Source organism: Sarcophilus harrisii, chromosome 1, assembly GCF_902635505.1.
Source record: "Sarcophilus harrisii chromosome 1, mSarHar1.11, whole genome shotgun sequence".
NCBI lineage: Eukaryota > Metazoa > Chordata > Mammalia > Dasyuromorphia > Dasyuridae > Sarcophilus > Sarcophilus harrisii.
Genome location: NC_045426.1, coordinates 61,087,147 through 61,103,320, shown reverse-complemented (window position 1 = coordinate 61,103,320; position 16,174 = coordinate 61,087,147). Strand labels below are relative to the sequence as shown.

The 16,174-nt window shown below is 35.3% G+C and overlaps 1 protein-coding gene across 1 annotated transcript in view; it reads left to right on the top strand.

The window, feature by feature from the left end:
• Positions 1–16,174, top strand: part of NUP210 (nucleoporin 210) — a 148,176-nt gene that overhangs the window by 34,505 nt on the left and 97,497 nt on the right. The window contains exons 4-5 of the mRNA XM_031956678.1: positions 9,391–9,487; positions 12,937–13,087. Coding sequence (XP_031812538.1) covers positions 9,391–9,487; positions 12,937–13,087 — 248 coding nt within the window. The remainder of the gene's footprint in view (positions 1–9,390; positions 9,488–12,936; positions 13,088–16,174) is intronic.

The following is a 16,174-nucleotide window of genomic DNA, read 5'->3' as shown; positions in this document are numbered from 1 at the left end:
TTGGGATCATAATTCACTCAAAAATAAGATGACATTTCAAACTCTTGTGCCAGCAGGATTTTTCTATGGTTGATCAGGCTCAGTCAGTGAGGAGTAATGCAGCTCCAGTGGGTATTTGTCCTACCAGAATCTCACATTTCTAGATGTGGGAGAATGGATGGGCTGCATTTTAAAGAAAGATTAGACTTGTTTGACTTAGAGCAGGAGGGCAGAATTAGGAATAATAGAAAAGTTACAAAGAGGCATTTTTTTTAAACAGAAAAGTTTATATTTGATATGTATAAATAATTCCCTAACAGTTTATTCGTTATTGTTGTTGAGTTGTTTTTCAATCATATCCTTCTCTTTATGACCCTGATTTGGGGTTTTCTTGTCAGTCTAGGTCAGCACCATCTTTGTTCTTCCAGCCATTTGTTGCAATAGTGTGGTTTATCTAGTAAATAGAATGCTTGCCCAAGAGTTGTTACCATGGGGTATGAAATGCCAGAGTTTTAAGGGCTATCAGAGCACTTTAGAACTGAAAGGATGTTAGAGAATATTCAATCAGGGATTCTTATTTATTTTTTGTTTCATGAACTTTTTTAGCAGACTAATGAAGACTGTGGATCCCTTCTCAGAATAATATTTTTAGGTGCAGAGCATAATTTAGTATTATAAGAGAAGCCAATTATATTGAAATTTAGTTATCAGCTTTTTTTAAAGTTCATGAATTGAGAATCTCTGATCTGAAGCCAGACAACCCTGTTATTTCACAAAAACAGGAACCAAGAGGAATGCTATTTCTTGTGATGCTATCTCAATCTATAAGCAGGTAAAGAAGGATAGTGCAAAAAGAATTAAATGATTCCTCAGGGATTTTCCAGAAATACATACATGATGGCAGTTTGAGTGACTTTCAAATCATTAAAGTGGTTAAAATGTCCTTATTTTCTCAATCTTTAAAATGGGAGGGTGAGGGCTGAAATCCATCCACCATTCTCTACCTGCCCATGGGTTGGGAATTGTTTGATTTGAGAAGGATGGATGATGGAAAGAAAAGTAGGGAGGAAATGCCTAGTGTTGTCCTTCTTTCTTCCTTTGCCTTCTCTCCCTCTTCTTCTTTTTCCTCCTCTTCCTCCTTCCTTTCTCTTTCCCTCTCTCATTTCTTTCTGCCTTTCCCTATCCCATTTCTCTCTCTCTCTCTCTCCCATTTCTCTCCACTTTTTCTCTTCTCTGTTCCTCTCTCTTCCCCTCCTTTCCCTTTTTCTCTCTCTTTCCTCTCTTCTCTCTCTCTCTAATTTCTGCTCTCTCCTCACTCTGTCCCGCTTCTGTCATTCAGCTTAAAACATGAACCAAAAAAAAGAACTTAATTAGTTTTCCAGCCTGGAGAGGTCCTCTGGGTCTTGCATTAGACATCTGAAATTGTAAATATGCCTCCTACTGATACATTTCTCAGATTTAAGTAAAGACATTTCAGAATGGAACCTTTCAAAGTTGAGAGCTTGATAATAAAGACTAGAGGAAAAGGAAAGGTGAGTCAAAATTTTCTTTTGGCAGCCATACTGACCACTTGTTCATAATGTTCTTTGACTCTCCAGCTGCCAATATTATATTAACTGCCAAATCTAGTGGCTTTTTCTCACTCTTTATCCTTTTTGATTTCTCTAGTATTTAGCGTTATTGATCAGAATTTCCTCCTGGATACCTTCTGTTCTCTGGGTTTTTATGCTGCTGATCTCCTGGTTTTCATTTTCCCTGTCTGCCTGTTCCTTCTCAGTCTCCTTTGCTGGCTCATCATATACTCCCTACTCTCTCTCTTTCTCTCTCTCTTTCTCTCTCTCTTTCTCTTTCTCTCTCTCTCTCTCTCTCTCTCTCTCTCTCTCTCTCTCTCTCTCTCTCTCTCTCTCTCTTCTTTCAGTGATTTCATTATCTCTATACAGGCGACTCCCTTAATTAGGCATCTAACCCCAGCTTCCCTTACGTTTCAGTCCTTTATCACCAATTGTGTAATAAATACAATTTCTATTCTATTATTACTACCCAGTAAACTCCAGTAGTTCTCTATTTCTTTTAAAATAAAATATAACCTACTCTATTTGGTTTTTAAATGGTTTCATAGACTGTCCCTAACATCTCTTTCCAGCCTTGTTATATGCTATTTTATCTTTCTACACTATCTGGCTGCCACATTTTCCATCCCTGTGTCTTTCTTTGCTCTGATTGCTCATCTCTAAAGATTACTTTCTCTTCTATTTTCTTCCTCAGAAAATCCCTCTTTCTTCAAAATATGATTGAAGTAATACAAAGCCTCTCCTGATCCCCCAACTGCCATTGACCTTTCTCCCCATCTACACTGTATTATATTTATATATGTGTACATTCTTGTATGTATAATATATGCACATATTGTCTCTCTATATAAAAGAGAGACATTGTTTTATTCATTGTATTTTGATTCCTAGTGTGTAATATGGTACCTGAAATATAGGAGATGTTTAATAAGTGATTATTGATTACTGGATCTGTTGAATTACATGTCTCTTATAAGAGGCTAGAGGAGAGAGAACAATCTATAACCAGAGGAACAATATGAATAAGTCATGATGGAAAGAGCAAATGGGAACCTGGCTTGGCTAGACACAAAGATGTATGTTGAGGAGGAAAAAGAAGGTGGTATAATAAAGTTTTAGGGACATTTCGGGGACCTTGAATGCCAAACCAAGGAGCTGGAATTTTATTCTCTAGGGAATAAGTTCTAGAAAAGGACAGTCGCATGATCAGAGTTGTGCCTGAGGAAGATGAATCTGGCAAAATGAATAGATTAGATTTGAGAAATGATTATATCTAATGAATTTTCAGAAAGATTGTTGCATTTGTAGTCAGAAGTCCTGAGTTCAAATTCAAAATAAGCCATCTATTTGACCTTCTCTGAGCATCAGTTTCTTCATCAGTAAAATTTGAGAGTTGAAGTTGATGTGCTCTAAGGTCCCTTCCAATCTTCAACTTATGATCCCATGGATGCTTTGGGCAAAACCCCAACATTTCTTCTCGACATCTCTGAATTCCCTCAGTATCAGTTATCCTAGTGGGATAATACAATTTCTTCCACTATTACTGGATAGCATTTAAATACCTTTCCCTTGAATCCACTTGTGATTCTTGGTTTCTCTCAAACAACAGTCAAAAAACCCCAGAAAAATTTCATAGCTCTCTTCCTATTTATCCCAATTATGACTTCAATAGGGATTCCACAAACCCCTTTAGGATAAAACTGTCTTCTTATATTACTAAGCCTGATTTTCTTTGGAGAAAAACACCAGATGTGTTGGACATATCCTGTGATCACCTTCTTTCTTATTGCCTCCAAACACAACCAAATCTCCCCATTCTCTTTTTATTTTTCTGTGTTCCAACCAAATTTTATTTATGAATGCTAAAATTTGAACTTCATATAATTTTCACATCATGAAATATTTTTTAATCTATTAAAATGATTATTAGCTCACAGATATATTAGATTTGTCCTTTTGACTGTGGTTTGCTGATCACTGCCCTTGACTATCCCCTTTCCCTAGAATGTACTAGTTTTTCACCTTTGTCTTCTATCCTTTCAAAGCAGTTTATATGTTATCTCTAATAGGGATCTACATATATCCCCATTCTTGAAAAATAGTCTTTCACTTGATCTGCTGCCTATGCTGTCATCTAATATCTCTCTTCTTCTCAACTAACTTCTTTTTTAAAATTTCATTAATTCTTTTATTTTTTCTGGTTATAAATGTATATTAACTTTTAAAATACACATTTCTTTATCAATCATGTTGGGAGAGAAAAATCAGAACAAAAGGGAAAACCCACAAGAGAAAAAACAAATTGAAAAAAGTGGACAAAACATGTATTGACTTACATTCAAATTTCATAGTTCTCATTTGCATATGTTATTTTCTATCCACTTTATTTGGATTTTAGCTAATTTCTTTGAAAAAGCTGTCTACATGAGGGTGACTATTTTCTCTATTCACTTGATTTTAAGCCTTTATTGTTTTCAGAATTCATAACTGAACTGAAAATTTTGTCTTTTCCAAGTTACCTATGATCCCTTGTTTTCCAAATCTAATGACCTTTTAAAAGTACTCATTCTTCTGACCTCTCTGCAAAGTTGATACTGTTAATTACTTTCTTCTCTTGGATAACCTCCTGCCTTTAGTTTTTTGTGACATATCTTTCCTAGTTTCTTTTTTCCTATCTGACCAATTCTTTCCTGAATCTTCAGACAGGCTATGCACCCTAATTATGAATCTTTCCAAAGGTTCTGTCCTGGGTCTTTTCTTTTCCATGCTATCTCTTGATCTTCTTAGCTTCCATAGTTCTAGTTATCATCTCTACACACAATTATCAGATCTATAATCCAGCTCCAGTTTCTCTCTGAGCTTCACTGCCATGTATCACCAACCACTTTTTCTGTCTGTTTTCTCTCTAGCCCTTGTCTCTTCTAGATTTCCCTCTTAAACCATTTGGGAACATCCTAATGTGGTTCCATATTCTGTTGGGAATCCAAAAGATCCTCTATCTTATCAGTTGTCAATTCATTTTCCTTTGTCTTATCTATATCTATATTCATTTAGCTGATCTGAGGACCATATTTCCTTTTGTTATTAATATCTTTCCTGTTAATTAACTACTTGTATTCAAGGTCTTTAACTGAGTTTCTTTCTTAATGAGATCTTTTGTAATTTGTCTAATTTTCCTGTTTATATTCCCTTATTGCTTACTTTCTTACTCCTTCTCTTTGGAAAGAGGTGTGGTCAGGAGCTGAATGAACTTCAATTCTGTCTTTGTTCCAAGTGGTTTCTGAGGACACAGAACTGGCCACAGTTGCAAGCCAGTTCCCCCCCCCCCCATTTTTCAGGCCTAATAGGGCTACCTATACATTTTATTCCTTGTCCCACTTCCCTCTGTTCCACAGTTCTGATTGAGTACTGTTGCAACCCAAACTAAACTTTTGGCTTTCTATGGCATAAGGAAAAAGTGAGTCAGAATTGAGTTGTCTTGCAATCTTCTAGGTCAGCTTTTATTATCCCTTTTTTTAATAGCTTTTTATTTACAAGATATATGCATGGGTAATTTTTCAGCATTGACCCTTGTAAAACCTTCTGTTTCAATTTTTCTCCTCCTTCCTCCACCCCCTCCCCCAGATGGCAGGTAGACCCAGACTTGTTAAATGTTAAAGTATAAGTTAAATACAATATATGTATACATATCCATACAGTTATTTTTCTGCACAAGAAGAATCAGACTTTGAAATAAGGTAAAATTAACCTGAGAAGAAAATCAAAAAGCAAGCAGATTAAAAACAGAAGGATTGGAAATGCTATGTAGTGGTTCACACTCATTTCTCAGAGTTCTTTCACTGGGTGTAGCTAGTTCTATTCATTATTGAACAAATGTAACTGATTTGGTTCATCTCATTGTTGAAGAGGGCCACGTCCATCAGAATTGATCATCATATAGTATTGTTGTTGAAATATATAATGATCTCCTGGTCCTACTTATTTCACGCAGCATCAGTTCATGTACAGCTTGTATATCCTTGCCAGATTGTGCTAGCCTATGAGGAAAGGGCTGCTGAATTAGGGATTATAAGCCTTTTGTGCTGTTAGTTCATTGAGTTATCTCATTTAATTTCTAAGCATTTTAGATTGTAATGACAACATTTTGAAGAGGATTATAGAAAGTGTCCAGTCCTTCTTCTTGATCATGGAATTCAGAAGTAACTACCAATTACTAACAAGGGCACCACTATACTCTCAATCACCCAGGTTTACAACCTCATGCTCATCCTTAATTCCTGTATATATCCAACCTATTGTCAAATCTTGTTGTTTTTTTTTTTTAAACCATTTATAGGGAACATCTCTTATTAACATATCTTTCTCTCCACTCATCCACTCATACAAGATAGTACCCTAAAAAGGATCCTCATTACCTCTCATTACCTTACCTTGTGTTAGCCTTCTAAGTTGTCTTTTTGTCCCAAATCGTTCCTTGTTCTAATCCATCCTTCACTCAGTTGCCAATGTGAATTTCCCAAAGTTATGGGACCAGGATTTCACCCCACCACTTTCAATTCAGTAAGCTTTTCTAGCTCTCTGCTAGCTTTAAGATCAAATGTTGTTGTTTTTTTTTTTCAGTCATATTAAATTCTTTTAACCCATTTGGGGTTTTCTTGGCAAAGATACTAAAGTGATTTACCAATTCCTTCATCTTTTCCATATGAGAAAACTGAGGAAAAGTGGGCAAAATGACTTGTCCAATGTCACACACCTACCAAATGTCTGAGGTCAGATTTGAACTCAGGAAAATGAGTCTTTGTGACTCCAGGCTGAGCACTCTATTCACTGCAGCACTACCTAGCAGCTTCCCAACGTCAAAAATAAATATAAAATATATTTTATCAAAAATCAATATAATAATGAAAATCAAAAATAAATATAAAAATATAAATATTTATATATAAATATAAAATCCTCTCTAGTTTTTAAAGCCCTTCATAATTTTGTTACCTTTCCAGTCTTTGTCCCCTCCAAATTCTTTGTGTTCCCAATTTGTTTTTATTATTATTTATTATTGTTATTATTTTATATATTTATATATATTACATTATTATTTATTTACACATGAGTCTCCCACTTCCATGCTTTTGTACTGGTTTTCATCTATGCCTGGAGTTCTCTTTCTCCTTATTTCTGCCTTTTAACTTTCTTGGCTTCCCTTTCAACTCAGTAGTACGTACCTTCTTCTGCAAGAGACCTTTTCTTTTTTCCTTCTCTCTCTTCAGCTGCTAGTACCTTTCTTTGGAGATTCTCTTTCATCCACGTCGTATTTATTGTGTATGCATATAGTTATTTACACATTATTTCCCCATTAGAATATAAGCTCCTTGGAGTCAGGAACAATGTTTTTTGTTTTATATCTAGTGCTTAGCATAGTAAGCATTTCCTGAATGTTTGTTTACCAGTTTATCAACAGTGGAAAGAATGAACTTGGTGTATGGAATTCCCTAAGAATTTAAGGAGATTTAACAAGAATGTCATGATCCTTATCCATGTATATCCTCTGAAATACAGGAGCTATTTGTTTTTATTTGTTAGTTTGTTTTATTAAATTTTGTAGGTATTTTTTCAACTAATAGCAATTAATTTTCTTTCCCTTTAGCATGGGGGGGGGGATAAACTAAAAATATTCATACTCAAACAAAATAAATTCCTACAATTGACCATATCCAAAACATAAATTTCTTTTTTTCTTTATTAAAGCTTTTTATTTTTCAGAACATATGTTTGGACAATTCTTCAACATTAGCCCTTGCAAAACCTTGTGTTCCAATTTTCTGCCCTTCCCACATGCCCTCCCCTAGATGGCAAGTAGTCCAATGTATGTTAAACATGATAGAAATATATGTTAAATCCAATATATACATACATATTTATACAATCATTGTGCCACACAAGAAAAATCAAAGTAAAAAAAAGCAAAATAAAATTCAAGCAAATAACAAAAAGAATGAAAATGCTATGTTGTGAACCATACTCAGTTCCCATAGTCCTCTCTCTGGGCTCTCTTCATCACTAAACAATTGGAACTGGTTTGAATCATCTTATTGTTGAAGAGAGCCACATCCATCAGAATTAATCATCATATAGTCTTCTTGTTTCCCTGTACAATGGTCTCCTGGTTCTGCTCATTTCACTTAGCATCAGTTCATGTAAATCTCTCCAGGCCTTTCTGAAATCATCCTGTTGGTCATTTCTTACAGAACAATAATATTCCATAACATTCATATACCAGTTTATTCAGCCATTCTCCAATTTATGGGCATCCACTCAGTTTTCAGTTTCTTGCCATTACAAAAAGGGCTGCCACAGACATGTGTGCACATGTGGGTCCCTTTCCCTTCCTTAAGATTTCTTTGGGATATAATCCCAGTAGAAACACTGCTGGATCAAAGGGTATGCACAGCAAAATGTAAATTTCTTAATCTATGTCTTGAATGCATTGCCAATCTGTCATAAGGTAGGTAGCAATGCAGTTATTATTTAAATGATCAATATCTCTAGGGACAAAGGGAAATGACACATTTTCCCCAAGTGAACCAGAGTAACATATGTAATTAACACTCACAAGGTAAAGAAGAGGATATTTCTTATATATTTAGAAGATTGGTTGTTTTTATTGTGGCACATTTGAGGTCCAGCTTGATGCTTACCTCTTGAATGAATTTTTTTACTGACTTCTTCAGATGCTCCTCTTTGAAGTCCACAGCTCCATAGCATATCTTGCCTGACTGTCTCAGATGGTCAGGTATGTTCTCAGGGATCAGAACTAAGGCGAGGAATATACTGCCAAATTCAGTGTTTGACAAGTTCTCTCAAGCTGCGATGCTCAGTAATGGGCAAAGGAAGCACGCAGGAACATTGGCAACTTCTGCTACACAATTACTTCCAAATCCCAGTATCCCCTGCCTCTGGGTTACACAGTATCCTTTGAGCATTCATGATCAAGGAGATGCAGAGGTATACAATCTGGGTCCAGCTGCCCTGTTTTGAGGAGACCTGAGAAGGAAATCTCAGACTAAGCTTTTTATACAAGGGAACATAAATCAGAACAAAGGTATCAATCAGCTCCCAGCATTGATGAATGAGCCAGGAGGGATGGAGGGATCAAGGCTGTACAAATCACCACAAAGGAACCAAGTACAGTAACACCTGGATGATTTAAACACAGGAATAAAGGGCAAGGCAAGCAATAATTCAGAACATCCCAAGAGTGATATTCTGGCACAAACAGATGGCCAAGACCCATCCCTCCCCCTACTAAGGTCTGTGCAGGGTGAAGTCTCTGGCTCTGTGGGCACACAGTTTAGCACTTAATTATAACCTGGCTGTAACTGTTTCATATGTATCAGTCTTGGATTCCCGTCCCAGTCAGAAGCCCCTGCCACTTCTTTTCTTTTTATCCTTTCTAATACTAAGTACATGAGGCAGCTAGGGGGCACCATAGTTGCACAGAGTGTTGAGACTGGAGTCAGGGAGACAATCTTCCTAAATTTAACACAGCCTTAGAGCTATCTCCTAGCATTGTGACCCTGGGCAAGTCACTTAACCCTGTCTGCCTCAGTTTCCTCATCTGTAAAATGAGCTGGAGAAGGAAATGGCAAATACTCCAGTATCTTTGCCAAGAAAACCCCAGATTCATCAAGAGACTTAAATAACTAAATGACAATAGCCCTAAGCACAGGCTATATAGCCTGACATAGGTACTCATACATTTCACTAATGATGACGGCTAATATGGTCTGTATTCTTCTTTACCCATCCATATGTTTTGGGATTTTTATTTTGTTTTTTACAGGCAATACATTCAGCACTTTGGCTGGGCTGGTTTTTGATTGGACAATAGTAAAGGACACAGAAGCTGATGGTTTCTCAGACTCTCATAATGCTCTCAGGTAAGCATTCTTTGCATGTTTTCCTTTTTTTAAAGAGAGAAAGTAAATCTTATTTCATCAAAGTTAAACAGACTAATTTTGCCATGTTGATTTCTAGTAATAAGGACATTATGGGATGAATTTATTATATTCTCTTGTGAGAATATTTTAATACAGTTTGCTTTTCTGAGAATTCACTGAGATGAATCTTTAGAAAAATGTTGTCTTTACTTAGTTGGCTTTTATATATGAAGTTTTAAAAAATCCTTCTTATTGCTGATGTCTTCTCTCTGGGCATGTGCTTTAATTTATCAGCTTTTTATCTTGTTAATGCAATTGTTTGCATATCGTCTCCCCTCATTAGACTGTAAGCTCTTTGAGGACAGAGACTCTACTGATTTTTTGTGCGTAGTGCTTAGCACAGTACCTGGCACATGGTAAGCAAATCATCACAGCTAGATCACTGATGGGTATTTGTATAGTGCTTTAAGATTGCAAACATTGAAACATGGTGCCTCCTTCAAAAGTAATTTTGTTGATTTTACATCATGATAGGATTACTATTTAAATTTTGAGGGTGCCTTAAAAATATAGGCTTGGTCCTTAACATAGTCCAGAAATTTATTTGCTTATTTTTATTGTTTATTTGTTTATTTTTAGGGTTAAAATAACATTAGTTTATTTAAAATATGGTTTACTGGATAATTGTCTTTAGAGAAAGCTTCATAGAAAACTCCCTTTTCCACATCTGGTTGGTAAAATTTCCCAGATGCTGATACCCAATCTCGGGCCATTGGTGAATTCTCTTTCCCTTCTGGCATCACAGACTCAAGGATGTTGGTCTGTCTTAAGCTCAGTGCCCAGTCTTCTGTTACCTAGAGACATGAAGTCTAGAGGGAAGAGTCTTAGAGTAAGAGAAGCTTGAGATTGAATCCCACTTCTTGATTCTCATTGTACAATCTAATGATATCTGTTCTTAACCTTACTAGCTTTTCATGAGGCTTAAATGAAATAATGTGTATAAAATGCTTCACAAATGTCAAAGTGCTAGGTAAATGCCAGTTATTAGTGTTATTATTTCCATCTCATATGAATAAATGCTGCCAAGCAGACACTCAAAGCACCATTATCCACTCTCTTTCTATTCCCTTGATACATACTCAAAAGTTCAAATGTGCTTTGTAGAGATTTGTATTTGTTTTTCTTGTTGAGTTGTTCCAATCATGTCCAACTCTTCATTTGGAGTTTTTTTGGCAAAGATATTGAAATAACCAGGACATAAAGTTTGCCGAGATTGCACAAATAATAGATGGCCTTGCCAGATTGGAATTGTGCTTGTCTTCTCTTCATCACTCTCTCATTTATTTAAACAGCATGAGAAAGTTTGCTCCATGAATCCTTTGCCCTTACTCTTTACTGCTGAGACTTTCCCTCCCCAAAGAAGCTCATTTTCATTGTCTATATTTTGCATATAATTAAATATGTAAATGTTGTCTCTCCCTTTAAAATGTGAGTTTATTTTTCTCTTTGCATTCCATGCTCCATTGTTTTAACATGTAATTGGAGGGAAATAAAATATTATGAATATAAATATGTATATGTATATATATATGTAAAATTAAAGAGAAAAATAAATTACAAAAAACTTATTTTTAAAAAATGTGGATTAAGTGATAGATTTCAACTAGGAAGGAGGTGCTAGGGAAAAGATTATGACTTTGGTCCCATTGGAGGTTTAGAGCTGGAAAACATCCTGAATGCCAACCTCTTCAAATTATAGGTGAGCAAACTGAGGCCCAAAGAAGTTATGACTTCCCCACAGTTACACAGCCAGTAAATATTTGTCTCAGGCAGTAGTTGGAGTTTTCCTGATTCCAAGCACAGAATTCTCTCCACTGTGCATTCAGTTGCCTGAATTCAATTTTTATAATGAGTAAATGAGCGAAAAAATGAATGAATGCTTATGTTTCTTCATATCCCAAGTGTTAGATACACAAATATATTTTTGTATTTGAAAACTTTGATGGAAAACTTAGAATGCATGATCATCAGATCTGTGGATGTCCTAAAGCTAGTAGGAAAGGAATGCTGAATTTGGATTCAAAGAAATTAAGTTTGTGTCTGTTACTCTCTATCCATGTAATTTTGAGATCCTTTTAGATCCTCAGTTTTTTTCATCAGAGAGATTTCTAAGGTCCCTTCTGGCTTTAAATTCTGTGATCTGAACTACCACACCAGATGATAAAAATCAAGATCTCAAACTATATGGATTGGCACTGTTTTTTTTTTAATTAGTGTTTACACAGAACATTAGGGGTAGAATAGCTCCCTCCAGCTTACAATCAAAAATAAAATGCAGAAATAACTCATGGCAGTAATGATTGTCAGGGATAAATGTGTTGTGCTTTTGAAATTTAAAAAAAAATAAGTATAGGATGGGAAATCTAAAAGTATAATTGATTAAAGGATACTAATTACTTGTAAATTTTTGTTGTCCATTCAAAGGAAGTAAAATAAGTGATTCATGGGTTCATTAATGTGCTGCTGATAATCCTTGTGTTTGATGGCTGATTTCTCGGCCATATTATCATCCCCCCAAAAAATTATCTCATCATTAACTATTTGGATAATCAAATTTAATTTTCAGCCATTGAAATCTGCTGGTCAGTGACAAAAATAGGAATTTTCTTGACTTAGTTGACATTGTTGGTGGTATTTCAGTAAGCCCTATTTCATTAAATGAAAGCTCTTGTATTGTCTCTTTATTTGCTCTTTACAAGCTTAGTTCATAGCCCTCACAATTGGCTGGTACTCAAGCATGGTTGCTATAGCCATGACTTGATTTGCCTAGATCCTCTTCTAGCATCTGTGATATCTTGTGTCAAGATACATATCTCACGTGGCTCTTGGGGATGCTTTCTCCAATCTATATTTTTTTTTCCAGTGTTCAAAGAGAGAGTTGTCTTACAACTCCCTCCCAGTTTATCTGAACAACTTTGGTGGGACAGCACTTTTTCCATATGTCTTGGGCTCTTTTCCCAACTTGATGAGCTTTCTAAGTTGAAAAGCACCTAAATCCTAGAGCTAGAGGATAACTAATTTCAAGATATAAGAAATATGAAAACAATATTCTAAAAGGCATATTTTTTGCTGTTTGAAGAGAATGAAACATGTTTTCAAAAAAAGCATTTTGATTTTTAGTAAAACCAAGTAAGAAAGCATATGATATCACAAAACAAAACAACCTTCATGAGAATAAAAATGTGTTTAGATGAATGTTCTTGTTATATGGGTAAAATCTTCAAATTAAATGTTAATCTTTTGCTATAGGTGATGTGCTGAATGTACAAATTTAGGCATACCTTGCAATTTAAATGCCTTTATGTAATCTAAAGAACATTGACTGAATATTGAATTATCTTTCTTATGTTCTAGCTTCCTGAGTGTATAAAATGTCATTTCTGTTCCAGGATTCTCAAGTTTTTAGAGTCTACTTATATACCTCCTTCTTATATATCAGAGATGGAGAAAGTGGCCAAGCAAGGAGACACAATTTTAGTGTCCGGAATGAAGACAGGGAGTTCCAAACTGAAAGCACGGATTCAAGAAGTGGTGTATAAGGTAGTATTAGATGGTGATTCTCAATAACTCCCAAGATAAAGAGAAAAGATGTTTAGATGAGTGTGTTACAGGCATCTGAGGATATTTTTCAAAACAAACTATAAATGTAATAACACTTTCCACTTCAATATTTCATAACAGAAAACTTTAGTAGATGGTTTAAAGTTTTTCTTGCTACTTTAAAAAAAAGTCAATGTCATTTTTCAATAGCCATACATCCCCAGTGAAATTTCTTTTGTTAAAAACAATCACAAAGCAACGCACACTGACAAATTGATTGTCTAATAGCATATATCTCATTGTGCACTTCTAGTGCAATGCCTTTCCACCAAAAGGCAGGCAAGGGGGTATGTTTTATCACCAGTCCTATAAATGTAAGATTGGACATTGTAATCATTGGAGTTCATTTGAATTTTGGTGTTTTTTTTTCATATTATTTCCTTTGTAGTCATTTTGTACTTTTTTGCTTTGCTTACTTCACTCTTAATCAGTTCATACAAGTCTTCCCAAATTTCTCAATTTCCTTAATATTACTTCTTATGGTAAAGTTATTTAACATTACTTTCATGTCCTACAAATGGTTCAGCCACTCAATGGACAACATTTTGGTTTATATAGGACCTTTTATTCTTTTTTGACCACTCTGGGCTCTGTGCCCAGTAATGGGTTCACTGGGTAAAAGGGTATGAATAGTTTAATCATATTTTCAAATTTAGTTGTGAATTATTTTACACAATTATTGGATCACATCACAGCTCCATTAACTATATGTTGTTTTTCCATGGCCCCTTCAATATAAACTAATTCAGTCTTCTATCTTCTTTACCCATTTTCTGAGTGTGAATTAAAACTTCAGGGTTGGTTTTTAAATGCCAAAGAATTGGCATTTCTTTTGTCATTTATAATTTAGAATATTGTTTTCTTGTGGGTGTTGGCCACTTGCAATTTTCCTTTCGAAAACTATTTCTTTGGTCAAAGCTTTTGACCATGTATCAATTAAGTCTTTTGACCACTTACCAATCAATTCTTCATGCTTTTTATTAGTATCTATTTCATCTTTATCTTGGATATCAGACCTCTTTCAGAGATATTTAGTGCAATTGTTTTCTTCAAGTTCCGAAGTTGTGACATGGAGTTTGATGGAAGATAAAGAATTACACATCTGAGCCCTTTCTTCACCATAAAATGCCATTCATTCACATTCTTGTTTCATTGAGAATAGCTGAGAGGAACTGTGCCAACAGCTTGTCAAGAGGTTGGGATTTTTTGTCTCAAAATTGTTTCTCTGAGACATAGTCAAATGATTTAGGGTTCCAAGTTAAATTCCAGGATTCCCCTGACTTTTAACACCCACCACCCAGATTGTAGAGACCACTCTTTCTCTTTCTTTTTTGGTTCCTGACCTACAACTTTTCCAATGAAAAATCAGCTCACTTCTAAGTTGACTTCAGAGGGCTATTGAATGGAGGGCTGATCACCTGCTTGATCACCCTCTCCTGCCCCAACCAACCTTACTTAGAAACACATTTCATCTCATTAGCTTCTCATTTCTAAAGGTGTGTGATCAAAGAGCCAATAGCAAAGTGTGCTTAACTGCTATGCTGGCACCCTTCCCAGTTCTTATGTGAATTTATGCTATTTTATTTCTTTGTAATCTAAAGTAACTGTATTTCCATTTTCACTACAGTAATGAAATTGCCCTTTCTGGTTAGCACAATCTACTTGCCAGGTTCTTTGGGCATATCTTTTTAACAGGAAGATTTTTGCATTTCATTTGCGTTCCTTAATTTTGTAACTTAACCAACCAAGAAAGTGATATCCATTTACATTTAGCTCATCTGATTCACTTTATGTACCAGTTAAGTAGATTATTAGAAGCATTGAAAGTTTTGGTGGGAAATAAATGTGTTAACTTAGATTGAGGTAGTTTTAATAATAATGATCATGCACATGATATACTCCTCATACTCTGAGTGTAGATGATTTTAACTATTACTATCCCCACTTGACAGATAAGGAAACAGAAGAACAGAGAGGTTTTGTGATTTGTCAGTGGTTACATAGCACTTTTTTTGCTACTTTTCATTCAGCAAAAATTGAGAATTTAAGCATCCAACATTTGCATGATCTCAGTCTGTCCAGAGGGACGAGAAAAGAAAGAGTATAAAGCAAGGTGTGGTGCAGATAAAATGCCAAGTACTAAAATAAATTGGCCAAGTCTGGCCATTAAGTAAGTGTTTCTTTTTCTTTAGCCAAATAAAGAAGCATTTATTAAGTGCTTACTATGTACTAGGCAGTGGGCAGAGCACTAGAGATACAAAGATAACAGTTCTTGCCCACATGGAGCTTATAGTCTAAAAGGGAAGACAATATGTAAGCAACTATTTACAAAGAAGATCTGGTCCAACCATTCTGGGACACAATTTGAAATCATGCTAAGAAACTAATTAAAATGTTCATGTTATTTGTCCTAGTGATTTCTCTCTATGTTTAGAGCTCCAAGGACATCACATCTACATCCCATACATACTAAGATATGGATACCAGAATTTTCTGAAATAGGAAAGGACTGAAAAGAAAGCAAATGCCCATTAATTGGGGAATGGCTAAAAAAACATTAAATTGTGAACTCCTTCAGGGCAGGACTTTCTTTTGCCTATTTTATGTCCCCAGCATTTAGCACAGTGCCTAGAATATAGTAGGGTGCTCAATAAATTTTTAATGATTGATTTAAGTTGTGATATGTGAACATAATGGAATTTTACTGTGCTATAAGAATTGATGGAGGCTGTCTCTGAAGACTTCTCACTAGTCTTGATGTTCTTTTTTCATAAGATCATACATAGATTTAGAGCTGATAGTAGCCTTAGAGGCCATTGAGTACAATCCCTTCATTTTACAAACGAAGGAACTGAGGCTGAGAAAGAATGAGTTAATCTGGAACTAATGTCTGATAGAATTTGAACAAAGGTTTCCCTAACTCAGGCAGCTGGGTGTTGCAGTGGTTTACTATGTAGACATTTATTAGCTGCGTGATCCTAGACAAGTCACTTTCCTCCATCTCGGTTTCTTTATCTATAAGATGAG